The 17807-nt window shown below is 38.0% G+C and overlaps 1 protein-coding gene across 7 annotated transcripts in view; it reads right to left on the bottom strand.

The window, feature by feature from the left end:
• The window catches only part of ncam1a (neural cell adhesion molecule 1a), a 658018-nt gene that overhangs the window by 156346 nt on the left and 483865 nt on the right, over positions 1-17807 (bottom strand). For all 7 annotated transcript variants that reach the window (XR_012050597.1, XM_061962814.2, XM_061962816.2 and 4 more), the window contains exons 2-4: positions 11032-11106; positions 5050-5259; positions 4827-4970 (exon numbers count right to left, since the gene is read on the bottom strand). Coding sequence is in view for 6 of the 7 variants with exons in the window: in XM_061962814.2 (XP_061818798.2) it covers positions 4827-4970; positions 5050-5259; positions 11032-11106 (429 nt within the window). In the remaining variant the exon portion in view is untranslated. The remainder of the gene's footprint in view (positions 1-4826; positions 4971-5049; positions 5260-11031; positions 11107-17807) is intronic.

The following is a 17807-nucleotide window of genomic DNA, read 5'->3' as shown; positions in this document are numbered from 1 at the left end:
CCCTATCTGCTGGGCTTAAGACGTGAAATATTCATGTTTATGCATTATCTACGATGTTTTCCAGGAAAACTGCTTCTGAGTGACGGGCAAGAGGAGACAAAGAAAATGAGAACACCTCTGGCATGTTGGGATCCCACCGTCTTTTTTTGGCGGAATTTTGTTGTTTTTGTTATTATTTTCCTCTGTATTTTTACCCTGTCCCTGCCAAATGTCCCAATCTTTTATTTATCTACTTTCATTGGATGAATTATTACGCTACACACATTTTGCCAAGCAACAACTTCAAATGAACTGGTAAATTATGCATATTGCTACATTTGTTAGCTACATTAGCTAGCTAACCTTCAATTTTCAATTTGACAATTAATTGCCAAGAGAATAGGATACCCCCCGCCCCCTCCTCGAGAGGGACAAGCGGTAGAAATTGGATCGATGGATGGAATTGCATTTTGTTGTTTGTGAGTTTAAAAACAGTCTAAAAAAATAAAATCCCAAATATATCCCTTTAAGTATTTAATTTGAACGTTGATGCATTATCTACGATGTTTTGCCAAGCTTTTCTTCCTGAGTGACAGGCGGGAGAAGATAAAAATAAGAACCCATCAGGCATCTTTGGATCTTACCGCATTTTTCGGCCTCGATTATGCAGCCCTTAAAGTACCAGTAGAGTGAGAAAACAAGTTGACTTTATATGCTTGTTTGTGTTTCATTGGATTCGTTAAACCATATCCAATTGTATTTACAATCTGCAAAGTACGTAAAAAAAAAAAGTCTTTTCCGGACTATAAGGCGCACTTAAAACTCAAAACTCGACAGTGCGCTTTATAACCCGGTGCGCCTAATGTAAGGAATAATTCTGGTTTTGCTTACCGACCTCGGAGCTATTTTATTTGGTACATGGTATCAATCAATCAATCATTGTTTATTTATATAGCCCTAAATCACAAGTGTCTCAAAGGGCTGCACAAGCCACAACGACATCCTCGGTACAGAGCCCACATAAGGGCAAGGAAAAACTCACCCCAGTGGGACGTCGATGTGAATGACTATGAGAAACCTTGGAGAGGACCGCTTATGTGGGTAACCCCCCCCTCTAGGGGAGAGCGAATGCAATGGATGTCGAGTGGGTCTGACATAATATTGTGAGAGTCCAATCCATAGTATAATTATAATGGTATAATGGTATAATGATAAGTGTGACCAGTAGATGGCAGTCAAACATAAGAGATAAGTGTAGGCTGCAGTATGATGGCAATATGTCTCAAGTAAACAACACCAACATTTTAAATGTACCATTGAAAATATAGAACATTACACACGGCGCTCAAACATGTATCAAAATGTTTTAGTACAACTTTGGTAAGCTATGAAGCCACTGATGGATTGTCGGTGCATTAAACATAGGAGTATTATTATGGTGCGTGTATAAGGTAAGACATATTATCTGGCGTTTTGTTTCGCAATATTATGCAAAAGCAACTTTTCTTACCTTCTGGTACCTGCTGATCTGTATTTGGGATCTGCATAAAGCCGGAAAAATTGCGCGCGTGTATGAAGAATAAAATACAAGTAAGACATATGAAGATTAATATAAAAAATATTTAAAAAAATATATATATAAGCGCCAACGCAGACTCACTATTTTAATGGCGCATTGCTAGCAGTGAACTAATGCTAGCTTGTTCTGCTATTGTGATTTGAACTTAATGAAAAAGACTGAAAATAAGCCGGGGTTCTAGGGGCCGCAGGTGCCCAGCCAGGTCCAGGGCAGTGCCCTTGTGGGGGGACAACAGGGGCAACTCCCCCACAAAGCTCCTGGTTTTTCAGCAATTGAACATGCAAAAAAACAGCAACATTTAAAGATGTTTTAGTGTTTAAAGAATTGGAAAATGATCAACAGAGTTGACATAAATACGTACCCCATCCATCCAAATGAATCACTATGTCTGTTTGAGTCACTATGTAATTTAATCACTACAGTAATTACAACTTGTGTTCACATCCACAGGAACCACATGGGTTAGCCTACTCTATACAGTATTTACAGCCTTACTAGTGTTCACTTCACAGCCACAGATGGTTCACCTAGTTATTTACATTATTTACACATTATTTTGGTTCATTCACACATTACGTTTGCATTTTTGGTTTGATGGCTCTGACATGAGCCTTCCGGCAAATTTCTGAGCAGCTTGCATTTTCCTTTTTGTTTCTGCTGTAGTGAATTCTGCCTTGGATTTTATAGGGTTAGGGTAATCAGGACCTTTTTTACTATTGGGTCTATATGTTCTATATGTTATAGTTATTTGAATGACTCTTACCATAATATGTTACGTTAACATACCAGTTGGTTATTTATGCCTCATATAACGTACACTTATTCAGCCTGTTGTTCACTATTCTTTATGTATTTTAAATTGCCTTTCAAATGTCTATTCTTGGTGTTGGGTTTTATCAAATACATTTCCTTAAAAAATGCGACTTATACTCCAGTGCGACTTATATATGTTTTTTTCCTTCTTTATTATGCATTTTCGGCCGGTGCAACTTATACTCCGGAGCGACTTATACTCCGAAAATGACGGTACTTCTCTTTGTTTTTAATGTCTATTTTCTCATTTCTGCTGGATTTACTCTCTATTTTATGCTGCAGCTGTCACATATACTGTAATATTGTACATGGTAATTGTTATGTATTGTATATATAATATAGACATAATATAATATTATATATCAGTATATATAATACACTGTACATATATTATGTAAATATTACGTATATATGTTATATATATAGCGGTGTGCGGCTTCAGCGGTCGCGGAGGCAAAAACTCGGACATGGGAGGAGTTCGGTGAGGCCATGGAAAAAGACTTCCGGACGGCTTCGAAGCAATTCTGGACCACCATCCGCCGCCTCAGGAAGGGGAAGCAGTGCAGTGTCAACACCGTGTATGGTGGGGATGGTGCTCTGTTGACCTCGACTGCGGATGTTGTGGATCGGTGGAGAGAATACTTCGAAGACCTCCTCAATCCTACCAGCACGTCTTCCTATAAGGAAGCAGGGCCTGGGGAATCTGTGGTGGGCTCTCCTATTTCTGGGGCTGAGGTTGCCGAGGTAGTTAAAAAGCTCCTCGGTGGCAAGGCCCCGGGGGTGGATGAGATCCGCCCGGAGTTCCTTAAGGCTCTGGATGTTGTGGGGCTGTCTTGGTTGACAAGACTCTGCAACATCGCGTGGACATCGGGGGCGGTACCTCTGGATTGGCAGACCGGGGTGGTGGTTCCTCTCTTTAAGAAGGGGAACCGGAGGGTGTGTTCCAACTATCGTGGGATCACACTCCTCAGCCTTCCCGGTAAGGTCTATTCAGGTGTACTGGAGAGGAGGCTACGCCGGATAGTCGAACCTCGGATTCAGGAGGAACAGTGTGGTTTTCGTCCTGGTCGTGGAACTGTGGACCAGCTTTATACTCTCGGCAGGGTCCTTGAGGGTGCATGGGAGTTTGCCCAACCAGTCTACATGTGCTTTGTGGACTTGGAGAAGGCATTCGACCGTGTACCCCGGGAAGTCCTGTGGGGAGTGCTCAGAGAGTATGGGGTAACGGACTGTCTTATTGTGGCGGTTCGCTCCCTGTATAATCAGTGTCAGAGCTTGGTCCGCATTGCCGGCAGTAAGTCGGACACGTTTCCAGTGAGGGTTGGACTCCGCCAGGGCTGCCCTTTGTCACCGATTCTGTTCATAACCTTTATGGACAGAATTTCTAGGCGCAGTCAGGGCGTTGAGGGTATCTGGTTTGGTGGCTGCAGGATTAGGTCTCTGCTTTTTGCAGATGATGTGGTCCTGATGGCTTCATCTGGCCAAGATCTTCAGCTCTCACTGGATCGGTTCGCAGCCGAGTGTGAAGCGACTGGGATGGGAATCAGCACCTCCAAATCCGAGTCCATGGTTCTCGCCCGGAAAAGGGTGGAGTGCCATCTCCGGGTTGGGGAGGAGATCTTGCCCCAAGTGGAGGAGTTCAAGTACCTCGGAGTCTTGTTCACAAGTGAGGGAAGAGTGGATCGTGAGATCGACAGGCGGATCGGTGCGGCATCTTCAGTAATGCGGACGCTGTATCGATCCGTTGTGGTGAAGAAGGAGCTGAGCCAGAAGGCAAAGCTCTCGATTTACCGGTCGATCTACGTTCCCATCCTCATCTATGGTCATGAGCTTTGGGTCATGACCGAAAGAACAAGATCACGGGTACAAGCGGCCGAAATGAGTTTCCTCCGCCGGGTGGCGGGGCTCTCCCTTAGAGATAGGGTGAGAAGCTCTGTCATCCGGGGGGAGCTCAAAGTAAAGCCGCTGCTCCTCCACATCGAGAGGAGCCAGATGAGGTGGTTCGGGCATCTGGTCAGGATGCCACCCGAACGCCTCCCTCGGGAGGTGTTTCGGGCACGTCCGACCGGTAGGAGGCCACGGGGAAGACCCAGGACACGTTGGGAAGACTATGTCTCCCGGCTGGCCTGGGAACGCCTCGGGATCCCCCGGGAGGAGCTGGACGAAGTGGCTGGGGAGAGGAAAGTCTGGGCTTCCCTGCTTAGGCTGCTGCCCCCGCGACCCGACCTCGGATAAGCGGAAGAAGATGGATGGATGGATGGATGTTATATTTTATATCGCTATATTTAGTCTATTTATACCTGCATTGTCATTTCCATCCTTACACTTTCCATCATTGTAACTGAGCTACTGTGTGGAACAATTTCCCTTGTGGATCATTAAAGTTTGTCTAAGTCTAAGTCTAAGTCTAAATAACGGAGACAGAAAAGAAAAAAGTGAACATGTGGTAGCTTACCGTCTTTTTCCACCTTGATGATGTAGCCCTTGTGCTTCCACAGGATGAAAGGCGGCGGCGATCCGATCACGTCGCAGACGATGTCGGCGTCATCGCCCTCGTTGAACTCCTGCGGGCTGGGAACGTTCTTGAAGGTGATCTTCTCTGAAAGCGGCCGAGGCAAAGCACGCGTGAAGGGGTCAGTCGGATCGAGACCGAGGTCGCACATGGGTGGAGGACTTACGGAAGATCTTGACTTGGACAGTGGCCTGCGCCTCCTTGTCGCCGCTCCTGGCCACGCACTTGTAGATGCCGGCGTCGTCCACGTCGGCGTGGTAGATGATGAGGGCCGAGCTGGTCTCGTCGTTGCGGTTGACGTGGATGTCGGGGTTGTTCGGCAGGATCATCTCCCCGCTGGGCTTGTACCAGTCGATGTCTTTGGCGTCTCCCACCACTGCGGAAAAGGTACGTTTTTGTGTCGATGAAATGCAGATTCATACCAAACTAGCTAACAACCTTGGCCTGATTTACTAAAATCCAAATAGTGTGTGCAAAAAGATAACAATAGCGTGTACTATTAGTGGGCGTGTTGCCCCAGCAGGCACATGACATTGAAGCAACTTGTTGAATTAGTTCCTGACTAGGACTAAAGATAAAGGTGAAGCTATAGCACTGTGCTTTAAGACATGGCTAGCTAGCTTGCGGCTAATGTCCATCCGCAGTCTTCGGTGTTGTAGCTACTTCTAAATCACTAATCCTCGCCTCCATGGCGACAAATAAAGTACGTTTCTTACAAGTATCTTCCCTGCAGGACGAGGAATGGCTAAACATGCTTCAATACACACCGTAGGAGGATACGATCGCTCACAGGAGTCACCGCTAACAAGCTGGTGCTTCACAATGTAAACAAACGCCATGGGTGGCATCCACTGTAATGATACCAAATACACGAGCGTATCTCGTCAATACTACTATGATTACGTCGATATTTTTTATAATCACAAAATCTTTTTTTTCCGTTTAAAAAAAAAATAAATCCATATTATGTTTATAAACTCAGGAAATACATCCCTGGACACATGAGGACTTGAATTATGACCAATGTAGGATCCTGTAACTACTTGGTATCGGATTGAGACGCAATCCACTTTGCACATGTCTTAGTACAAGCAAACCTATCGTGAATCGGGCCCTTTGTGTGGAAAAATGCAGAGTACTACTCAAACCTTGTCTCCTCCTCGTCAAAAAGTCAGGATTTTTTTCTAAGTGTCAAAAAGTCAGGATTTTTTCTGTCAAAAAGTCGGGATTTTTCTAAATGTAAAAAAAATCAGGATTTTTTCTGTCAAAAAAATCAGGATTTTTTCTGTCAAAAAAGTCGTGATTTTTTTCTGTCAAAAAAAATCAGGATTTTCTGTCAAAAAGTCAGGATTTTTGACACCAAGTACACGAGTGTATCTCGTTGATACTACTATGATTACGTCGATATTTTTTATAATCACAAAATTTTTTCTTTTCCGTTTAAAAAAAAAAAAAATCCATATTATGTTTATAAACTCAGGAAATACATCCCTGGACACATGAGGACTTGAATTATGACCAATGTAGGATCCTGTAACAACTTGGTATCGGATTGAGACTCAATCCACGTTGCACATGTCTTAGTACAAGCAAACCTTTCGTGAATCGGGCCCTTTGTGTGGAAAAATGCAGAGTACTACTCAAACCTTGTCTCCTCCTCGTCAAAAAGTCAGGATTTTTTTCTAAGTGTCAAAAAGTCAGGATTTTTTCTGTCAAAAAGTCGGGATTTTTTCTAAGTGTCAAAAAGTCAGGATTTTTTCTGTCAAAAAATCGGGATTTTTCTAAATGTAAAAAAAAATCAGGATTTTTTCTGTCAAAAAGTCGGGATTTTTCTAAATGTCAAAAAAAATCAGGATTTTTTCTGTCAACAAAATCTGGATTTTTTTCTGTCAAAAAAATCTGGATTTTTCTGTCAAAAAATCCAGGATTTTTCAGTCAAAAAGTCTGGATTTTTCTGTCAAAAAGTCTGGATTTTTTCTGTCAAAAAGTTAGGATTTTTTCTAAGTGTCAAAAAGTTAGGATTTTTTCTAAGTGTCAAAAAAACTGGGATTTTTTATAAGTGTAAAAAAAAATCTTGATTTTTTCCGAGTGTCAAAAAGTTGGGATTTTTTTCTGTCAAAAAGTCGGGATTTTTTTCTGTCAAAAAAATCGGGATTTTTTCCAAGAGTCAAAAAAATCGGGATTTTTTTCTGTCAAAAAGTCGATATTTTTTCTAACTGTCAAAAAGTCGGGATTATTTCTGTCAAAAAGTCGGCATTCTAGCTCGAGTTGCTGACCAAACAAAAAAATGTTTTCATACCACACAAATAATGAATCTGTGCAAATTTGTCATCAACATTGCAACACATAAAATACATTAAAAAAACTATTAAAGTGTAAGAAAAAATCAGTTAATTTAAATGTATTATGATTTTTTTTAATGTATATATATATATATATATATATATATATATATATATATATAATTGTTTTTTAATTACTGGACTAAATATTCTAATTGAGAGTTTCATGATCTCGAAAACCCCGAATTTCCACTGGATGCGGAAGGGCAGCGGAACGGCGCCACTACCACGGCGTACTCTTTCCAATTATATTCAAGTCAATGTGTCAGTTCCCACCGCTACTATTCCGCATTTCTGCACTAAATATACGCAAAGCTTCTATATTTGCCAGTCGCCACAACACGTCGGTTCAATGTTGCTAAAAATATGCTTGTGTCGGACAGGAAGTTGTGCGCGAACACAAAATAAATTATCCGGTTTACTTTCAAAATAAAATACTTGGTTTTCAATTCGGATCATATTTTTATTTAACTGAGTAGTAGATTTGTTTAGCGATTGTGTGCTATTGACTTTGTTTTGATCAAACATTGCTACAGTGATGATAAAAGAGAAAGAGTTTAGATATTGTGTTGTTATTGTTGCACTCATAATAAATGCATTTAAAAATGTACAGTTAATAGATGTGATCAATATTGGCCAATCTTACTCATGGATGTTCAGCATCAGAATTGGATAAGCATAAAACACTTTGAGTAAAAGCTTGTTTTTTCTAGTAAATCCTCTTGAGAGCAAGCGTCCTCTGGAGTGGACATTCGGCCTTATAACGCGAAACATAAATGCCCACAGCAGAGGTTTTTTGTTATGTCCCTGCTCTTTTATTTGCTGTGTGAGGCAGCGAGCTCTTCACCTCCAATGTATTAAAGATGGAAACCCCTGAGCTCCACAAATTATTTCTCGCGACGAGTGGCCAAGATAAAGAATTTCTGTTATTTAAGGATGCGTCCCGTTCACATTTGAACCGATACAGTTCCAATTCCCAGTACTTGGGAAGACCACTACCGGTAATAAACGGACCCATTTTTTGTACTTGTGTGTGTGTTCATAAATAAATATATATATATATATATATATATATATATATATATATATATATATATATATATATATATATATATATATATATGTATATATGTATATATATATATATATTTTTTATTTATTTTTTATTTATAATAAAATCTAATTTTTGCAACATTTAAAAATAAGCTGAAAATTGCTGTCATGTTGTTAAATATTGTCTTATCATCACATTTCTGAGTCTCATTTGCAAGTATGACATAAACAATTCCAGTTTTAGGCCAAGTCATAGTTTATCATGTGTTGTTTTGTTTTTTTGTTGCGCCCTAAAAGTGTTAAAACTGTAAGTGTTGTACTTATTAGGCACCGGCTGCTTTATTGTAACTTAGACTTAGACTTAGACAAACTTTATTGATCCACGATGGAAATTGTTCCACACAGTAGCTCAAAGGATGGAAAGGGTAAGGATGGAAACGACAATGCAGGTATAAAGTAGACTAAAAATGTACCATAGTAGCAATATAAAATATAATATATATGTAATATTTACATATTATATATACACTATATAATATATACTGATATATTATATTATATTTTATATGATATATAGAATATGTAACAAATCCCAATTACCATGTACAATATTACAGTATATGTAACAGCTGTAGCAAAAAACGCGCATCTTGGTTGTAGTTTTCATTACTACATTTGCAGGTGTTGAAATCGCCATTTAAAATTGCTAATGCTAATGAGCAGCATGTTAATAGCAAAGCCAATTTATAATAGTCTGAAGCTCGCACATTTTTGTAACAGTGAAGCCTTACTTTACTTACGTTGGAGCGTTTTTCGAGACCATTTCTTCGTCGGCATTGAACTTTGCAACATTACCGAGAGCAGCGGTGTCAAACTCATTTTAGATCGAGGGCCACATGGTGAAAAATCTACTCCCAAGTGGAACGGACTGGTAAAATCACGGCACGATAACTTAACAATAATGACAACTTCAGATTGTTTTCTTTGTTTAAAAATCGAACAAGCACAATCTGAAATTGTATAAATCATAATGTTGTTGTTTTTTTTACACTTACATGTTGCAGTTAATTGTCGTTATTTATATTTTCTGAATAAATTATATGATGATGTTCATCAGTCAACTCATTGGTGTTAATTTTGAATCTATCAAGATTAAAAAATTATAGCAAAATCCAATTACAGGATGTTATTTATGTAGTTTGATGATTTTCCTCGACTGATGTACTAACATCACGTGGTTTATTTTGTACATATGTAGCATCACCTACAACGATACTGTCATGTCTGTGTAATCATGTTTTGTTTCAGTCATGTTTTGTTTTGTTTAGTTATTGGACTCTTTAGTTTCTGGCTTTTCACTCCTTTGTCTTGTTTCCATGATTACCCATTAGTTTCACCTGTTCCACGTTTGGACTCATTGTGCACTCTTGTTTTGTCACCATAGCAACCATTATTTTTCACCTGTCACGTCACGCACCTGTTTCACATTTTGAGTCACGCACCTGTTTTCGCTAATCATGTCCGTAGTATTTAAGTTCATTGTTTTCAGTTTGTCTTTCCGGCGACATCATACCCCTGACACACTCTCCACACACCCTTATGACCCTTGCCTGCCGTTTTTCTCGTCCAAGTAAGTTTTCTTTATTCATGCCATAGTTTGCAAGTTTTGTTTAATTGTTCATAGTTTCTGCCGTTGTGCAAGTTTTGTGTTTATAGTCAAGTTTTGTACTTCCGCCCTTGTGCGCGCCTTTTGTTTGCTTTGTTTTTGTAGTTATAGTGTTAAAATAAATCATGTACTCCCCTTCATGCCACGTATGGTCCAAATCTTTTGCACCTCGGGAGAACAAACCACGCCAGAGTCCAAGTCATGACAGATACAAAGAATTGCTATTGCGACATCCAGTGGACACATTTAGAACAGCAGTTTCTTTCATTCAACAATTTCAGGTTAATTTTTATACTTAGCAAACTCATCCCGTGGGCCGGATGAAAACCTGTTTGCGGGCCTGATCCGGCCCTCGGGCCGTACGTTTGACACCACTGACCTAGAGGTAATTTGGCTGAGTTCGCTCTCAGTGCTGCTGGAGTGATCGCCAAGTGCATGACTGTTGGATTTTACCTGAATCGGATTTGGTTGGCGCCAATAAAAAACTACCGGATTCTGTACCCATCCCTACTGAACTTCAAGTATGTTGAGTCTTTATGTCAAATTTGCTTTTTTTTAAGTGGTAAAGTCGTTTTTTCAAAACACCAAAAACATACGTTAGAAAGCTCTGTGAGCATTTTTGGAGCTTTTGGAAAACTGGAATGAAGACCACATTCCTTTCTAGCAGCCGGCGCATATTCCGACAGGAAGCCAACAGCAATAAGACTTGAGGAGAAATGACAAAGATTTGCTTCGGAAACAGTCCCAACTGGGAGGAAACCATGTGGCGCCGGAACGCACCACGTCCGGCCCAGGTGTGGGATGGCGGTGCATAGCCCGCCCGACTGCTTGGATGACTGCGCTTTGAAAGAATAACTATGAAGTGCAACACTGCGTCCATTGTGCAGGTCTGGAAGTCAGCGTTTTTAGAATCTGACCAAGCGTACGTTTAATTTACAGTTCTCAGTGACACGTGCGATCCCCCGACAAACATTGGCGTGGACTTGCGTGGTAACGCAGACACCACATGCAGGACCAAGCTACCCTTTCCCTGTCACCACTCATAGCTTTTTTGAAGCCATCCACGCGGCTTCATGAGTGCTCTTACCTTCGCACAGGAAAAACTTGGAATCTCCTACGCTGATCTGCCCTTGCGGTGGTGTGATCTGCACCTGGATGGCAGCTGGAGGTAGAGAGAGGGAAAGAGAGAGAGAAAAAAAAAGCATAAATACATAAGTCCGCAAAAGGGCAAGTTTGTGGAGAAAGATCAAGGACAAGATGATGGACAGGCAACGCGAACGTTACGAGCTAATAATTCATATTAGGATTTTTTTTCTTTGCCTCCGTCGCCAAGGTTCTCGCTAACGCGGGCTTATGTTTGATGTATAGGAGACATAGGGTATCGGTCTGATATCAGCAAAAACACAAGATTTGGATCTGCATCTAATTAGCATCCACATGTCCTCCAATAAAGCCACGTGTCAAATACAAAAGGAAGGAGATTCGTTGCAGTTGACCTGACACATGAAACGTGACAAACTTGGGGCGTGCACTATTCAATTTACCCGCCAGATGGCAGTAGAGCGGTGAATATCTTAAACAATGTTCTCTGGCAATTCCAACTTTTTTACCACAGTGTCAGTTGCGATGTAGAGTGGCACTTTCCATTATTTTCAGCAGAATGCATTGCAAAATGTGTAACCCCCCCACCTTCTTCTTACGCAAGATCCACCCAGGAATGGAATCATATAAATCCCTTTCCTAATGGATATACAGTGTATATATATACACACATATATGTATATATATATATACACACACATAAATATATACACACATATATATATATATACATATACATATACATATATATATATATATATATATATATACTGTAAGGCTGAAACGACGCGTCGACGTAGTCGACGTCATCGGTTACGTAAATACGTCGACGCCGTTTTTGTGCGTCGGCGCGTCGCATATTTACGTCACTCTACTTTACTGTCATGGCGGAGCGCAAAGCAGACGATGCGAGCGAGGGGAAAAAAGCACGCCAAAAGTCGTCAAAAGTGTGGGAGTATTTCAATAAACGGCCTAATAATGTTGTTGTATGCACACTGTGTCGAGCGGAAATGGCCTATCATAGCAGCACAACGGCTATGAACGAACATTTGAAAAGAAAACCCCCGACAGCGTTCTTGCCATCACCATCAACAAGTCAATCGTCCGCGTGCGTATACGTTGTCATTATTACACAAAAACATGAATGTGTCATTTGTACCTGCGTTGTAAATTCATAAACTAAAGCACCGTTTCGCTCTGAGAGGCGCGTTTGGCGTGCCTGTTCAGTGTTTACAAAGACGCGCTCCTCTTTAACGCTGTGGAGAGGCGGCGGCGGCGAGCGAGCGGCGAGGCGGGGCGCGCCGGGAGCGACGCCGCAATCGTGCCCAGTTGCGCGATCCGCGCAGTTGGAAGAGAAAAGACTTTGTGTAAAATTAAAAGATTGTAAACCTGGCAAAGCCGTCTGGCGTTCAGTCTGTCGGTCCTGAAAGAACCCCACGGCACAAGACGTGTCACAAACGCTAACGTTAATTAGTTGTGCAAATACCTTTTACAACATTAACAGTTACATATACTATGTACAAACATACAATTAACTTTCACTTTAATCATACTATCATTGTTGTGTTATTAAGCAAAATAAGCAATACTTTTACTTTTGTTGAAATGTTTACACTGTACACTTTTTTGTATTGGATGTTTAGCTTTATTTTTGCACATTTTAGCAAATAAGCAATACTTTTACTTTTGTTGAAATGTTTACACTTGTTACAGAATATTTCCGTTTTGCACTTTTTTGTATTGGATGTTTATCTTTATTTTTGCACATTTTAAAGCAAAATAAGCAATACTTTTACTTTTGAAATGCTTATACTATTCCAGAATATTAAGATTTGCACTGGATGTTTACTTTTATATTTGCACATTAAAAAGCAAATAAGCTACTTTTAATTTTGTTAAATGTTAAAAGTTTTAAATGTTTACATTGTTACAGAATATTTTGTCATGTTGTTGTCAATGTTGACTGAGTGGCCATACTTTTTTTTTTGTAAATAAAAGCCATGCCTTTTGAAAAAACTGGCCTACATTTATTTTTTCCTCTTCATTTTAAATTAAAAAAAAAAAATCGGTAAAAGGAAAAATAATCTATAGATTAATCGAAAAAATAATCTATAGATTAACCGATTAATCGAAAAAATAATCTATAGATTAATCGATAGAAAAATAATCGTTAGCTGCAGCCCTGATATACTGTATATATATATATATATATATATATATATATACATACATACATACATACTGTATGTATAAATATATATATATATATATATATGTCTTAATAAGGTTATCCAAAAAATAGTGCTCGATACCGTAGTAGAGCGCACATACATATATATATATATATATATATACACACACATTCTGTATATAGACACTTATGTACATAAGTGTGTATTTATACACATATACATACGTACATACATATATATTACTATATATACACATATATGACATACATATTTTTATTGATCATTTTACCTTCCGCCCATGTGCAGCTGATATAGGCTCCAGCCCCTCCCTTCCCCCCCGCGAACCCGAAAGGGACAAGCGGCAGAAAATGTGGATGGATGGATTTTTACATAGCCTAGGAGCTAGCAGCTAAGCACACACTAGCACACAAGCCAGACATATGTAATAAGGGTCTTTAATTGAGCAATATTGCAGTCTAAAACAGTACATTTGTCAATATAATTAAGGATCACATAATTATACAAAGTCTCTAAGGCATTAGTGTATTAAAAAGTATCCAGTAACAAACGTGTCCGCATCATCCAATTTACTGCATCATGAGCTCAACTGAATTCATTATTATGACCACTGGATGCCGCCAATGTAATGAAAGAGAGCATAAGTCTATTCCAGCTGGTTGATAATAAATAGGTTAGTGTTTTTAACAACTACCATTATTCTCTAATTGACAAATTTCACTTGATCAAACTCTTTGTAACATTCCACACTACAAAACAATAAAAGTCTGTGCGGATATTGTATCAGATTAATATCGATATCGGCCAATACTCAAAGCTCCAATATCGGTATCGTACCGGAAGTAGATAAGTTGTATCGTGACATTCCTATGATAAGCGTTTCTTCAAAAGAACATTTGTTATGAATCCGCGCTACAGTACTGTATATCTATACAATTGACTTGTCAAGTTAGTTTCAGCTAGTTCTATGTACAATCCATAAAACGTGTGTAGGGTTGGATACCTTTCACATTTGAATTGACACAGTACCAATTCCCTGTACCTGGAAATTGATGCTCAACAATTCCAATTTCCAGTGTTCATATGGTAATAAATGTGGATTTGTTAAATCGCAAAAAATATATTTTTAAATGCTTCTTTTCAAAATCAACATGTTTTAACAACGAGCTGATTATGATAACTGTACTGCCCAGTTGTCTTATATCTTGTTTTCTTACACTTATGAGTCAGATTTTCAAGTATGCGTTCATTACAGTTTGTTCAAGGTGTGTTGCGGTAGTCCGGAAATAGTCTCTGCTTACCGTATTTTCCGGACCATAGGGCGCACCGGATTATAACAAGTCCCATAACAAGAAGTTGGAGAAAAAGAAGAAGCTTATCGACTACGGTGTTGGTACAGACTACAAAGGCGGACCGCACAATTTTTCAGGATTCATGCAGATCCCAAATGCAGATCAGCAGGTACCAGAAAGTAAGAAAACTTGCTTTTGCATAATATTGCGAAACAAAACGCCAGCTAATATGTCTTACCTTATACACACACCATAATAATACTCCTATGTTGAAGCACAGTACAATCCATCAAGCGGTGCGGCTTCATAGCTTACCAAAGTCGTACCAAAACATTTTGATGGATTTTTGAGCCCTGTTTGTACTGTTCTATATTTTCAATGGAACATATACAATGTTGGTGTTGTTTACTTGATTGCCATCATATTGCAGTCTACTCGTATCTCTTATGTTTGACTACCATCTACTGGTCACACTTATCATTACACTATGTACCAAATAAAATAGCTTTGAGGTCGGTAAGAAAAACCAGAATTATTCTGTACATTAGGCGCACCAGTTTATAAGGTGCACTGTCGAGTTTTGAGAAAGAATAAAGGATTTTAAGTGCGCCTTATAGTCCCGAAAATATGGAACCGTATTTTTCGAACTATAAGTCGCAGTTTTTTTCATAGTTTGGGGGTGCGACTTATACTCAGGAACGACTTATGTGTGAAATTATTAACACATTACCGTAAAATACCAAATAATATTATTTAGCTCATTCACGTAAGAGACTAGACGTATAAGATTTCATGGGATTTAGCGATTAGGAGTGACAGATTGTTTGGTAAACGTATAGCATGTTCTATATGTTATAGTTATTTGAATGACTCTTACCATAATATGTTACGTTAACATACCAGTTGGTTATTTATGCCTCATATAACGTACACTTATTCAGCATGTTGTTCACTATTCTTTATTTGTTTTAAATTGCCTTTCAAATGTCTATTCTTGGTGTTGGCTTTTATCAAATAAATTTCCCCAAAAAACCCGACTTATACTCCAGTGCGACTTATATACGTTTTTTTCCTTCTTTATTAGGCATTTTCGGCTGGTGCGACTTATACTCTGAAAAATACGGTACTTATTTCACACTAGTTGTTTATCATAACGTGCATCTTAGCTGTAGTTTTCATTTCCTAATTTGGAAGTGTTGAAATCGCCATGTAAAATCGCTGATGCTAATCGGTAGCATGTATATGGCATATCCAATGTAAATGAGCAACAAGCTAGCACATTTATATAAGGCTTGCTTATAAAGCTTGCCACACTGTGGACTTGTCAGGATTTGTCAACTATTCCATGCAAACGTTAGACAACGTGGAAACGTGCATTGCTGCCCTCTACAGGACCTAAATGGAACAGTGTCAAGCCTGTAGTTGGTTAACATGCGCGGTGAGGATTTCATTTAGAGCCTAATTTCTGAGGCAATTTGAGCTAATAAGTTTGCAATATAAACTTTCCACTCTGGTACAAATAGAGGCGAGCGTTGTAAATCTGAGGGGGGGGGGGGAATTAGGATGTAGACTTTTTTTTTTTTTTTTTTTTTTTTTGCAGTTAGTCTACCATAAAAAAAGGAACATAACTCTGTCGGTGGGGACTGTATATGCGGTGCATACTAAGCAGAGTGCGGCAAAAAAGATATATGTTCATCAAAGAGCATTTTTGAGAGCCGTTTAGTTTAATTACATCAAACTTCGCCTCGTCTAACCTCCCGGACTGGATTGTTTGGCCGGGCGCAGACATAAACAAGAAGGTCGAGACCTTGTTGAGGAGGTGGTCTCGCTCCACTCGCTCAGCCCACTCTGTTATGACCCAGACCTGAGCAAATACATGACCAGAACACTTGTTTGGACTCCTGAGGCAAGCATTGCATGCTGGGAGAACACCACCTGGAGCAGCTTGTACAGTAAATATGAACTCTTGGGCATTGTTGTATTTGCTGATATAGTGTCCAGAGAGTCTATTAAGGCTAGGGTGTTTTAGGGAGAAGTACTTTACTTATTTATGTAGCTTTTCTTACAACTTAAAACACATATTATAGTCGTAAACATAATAATACATTCAATTTATATATTTTTCCTCGGGATTGGGACTCAAAATATCACTATCATATTAATTAATCAAAATAATACATTCAAAACACATTTCTCAAATGTGTACATTTATTTCTTTAAATGACTATGATTTACAGTACTTAACAGTATACTTTGCACATCTTTTTAAAGGAAACAGGGACCCTTATATACTCAACTGCACAAACAATGAGGAATAACACTTTTTTAAACTAATATACATTGGCATTTCTCAAATGCCAACAATTCCATACATACATTTCTCAAATGTCTAAATTTAGCCTCGGATCTGATCCAAGGGTGTCACTGTGGCTTGTGCAGCCCTTTGAGACACTTGTGATTAAGGAATATGTAAATAAATGTTGATTCATTGGTAATTAAAAGTATAAACAAATAATTAATATTGTAATAATTATAAAAAAAAAAAACTTTACTACCGATGTCTTCAAATAATAAATAGAAAATATATATAAAAATGACATTTAAAATAAAAATATTAAACCTAATTTAAATTATTAAAATTCATTTATAAATCTAAAATTATTATACAACTATACTATCAATTTATTTAAATAACAATTGAAACATCAAGATAATAATTATTATTAAATCAAAAAATACAAACATATTTGAAATTATTATAATTAATTTATGTTTCTAAAATAAAAATGTTGTTAAAATAATAATAACATTTTTTTAAAATAAAAAATATAAACAGATTTAAATTATTTTAATTCATTTATAATTCTAAAATAATACAACTATAATATTGGTCTCTTCAAATAATAAATATTAAATAAATATAAAAATGACATTTGAACTAAAAATATTAACATAATTTAAATTATTAAAATTTATTTATAAATCTAAAATTATTATAAAAATATACTATCGATTTATTTAGATAACAATTGAAATATAAATATAATAATTCATTGAATAAAAAAATACAAACATATTTAAAATTATTATACATTTTTATTTCTAAAATAACAAATACACTCTAATTTAAAAAATAACTTTTAATAAAAAATATAAACATATTTAAATGAATATAAGTCATTCATAATAAAAAATAAATACAACTATAATATTGATTTATTTAAATAATGAGTTAAAAATATGTATTAAAAAGTAAAAAA

Source organism: Nerophis lumbriciformis, linkage group LG09 (assembly GCF_033978685.3).
Source record: "Nerophis lumbriciformis linkage group LG09, RoL_Nlum_v2.1, whole genome shotgun sequence".
Classification (NCBI taxonomy): domain Eukaryota; kingdom Metazoa; phylum Chordata; class Actinopteri; order Syngnathiformes; family Syngnathidae; genus Nerophis; species Nerophis lumbriciformis.
This window is presented reverse-complemented; position numbering and strand designations above follow the sequence as displayed.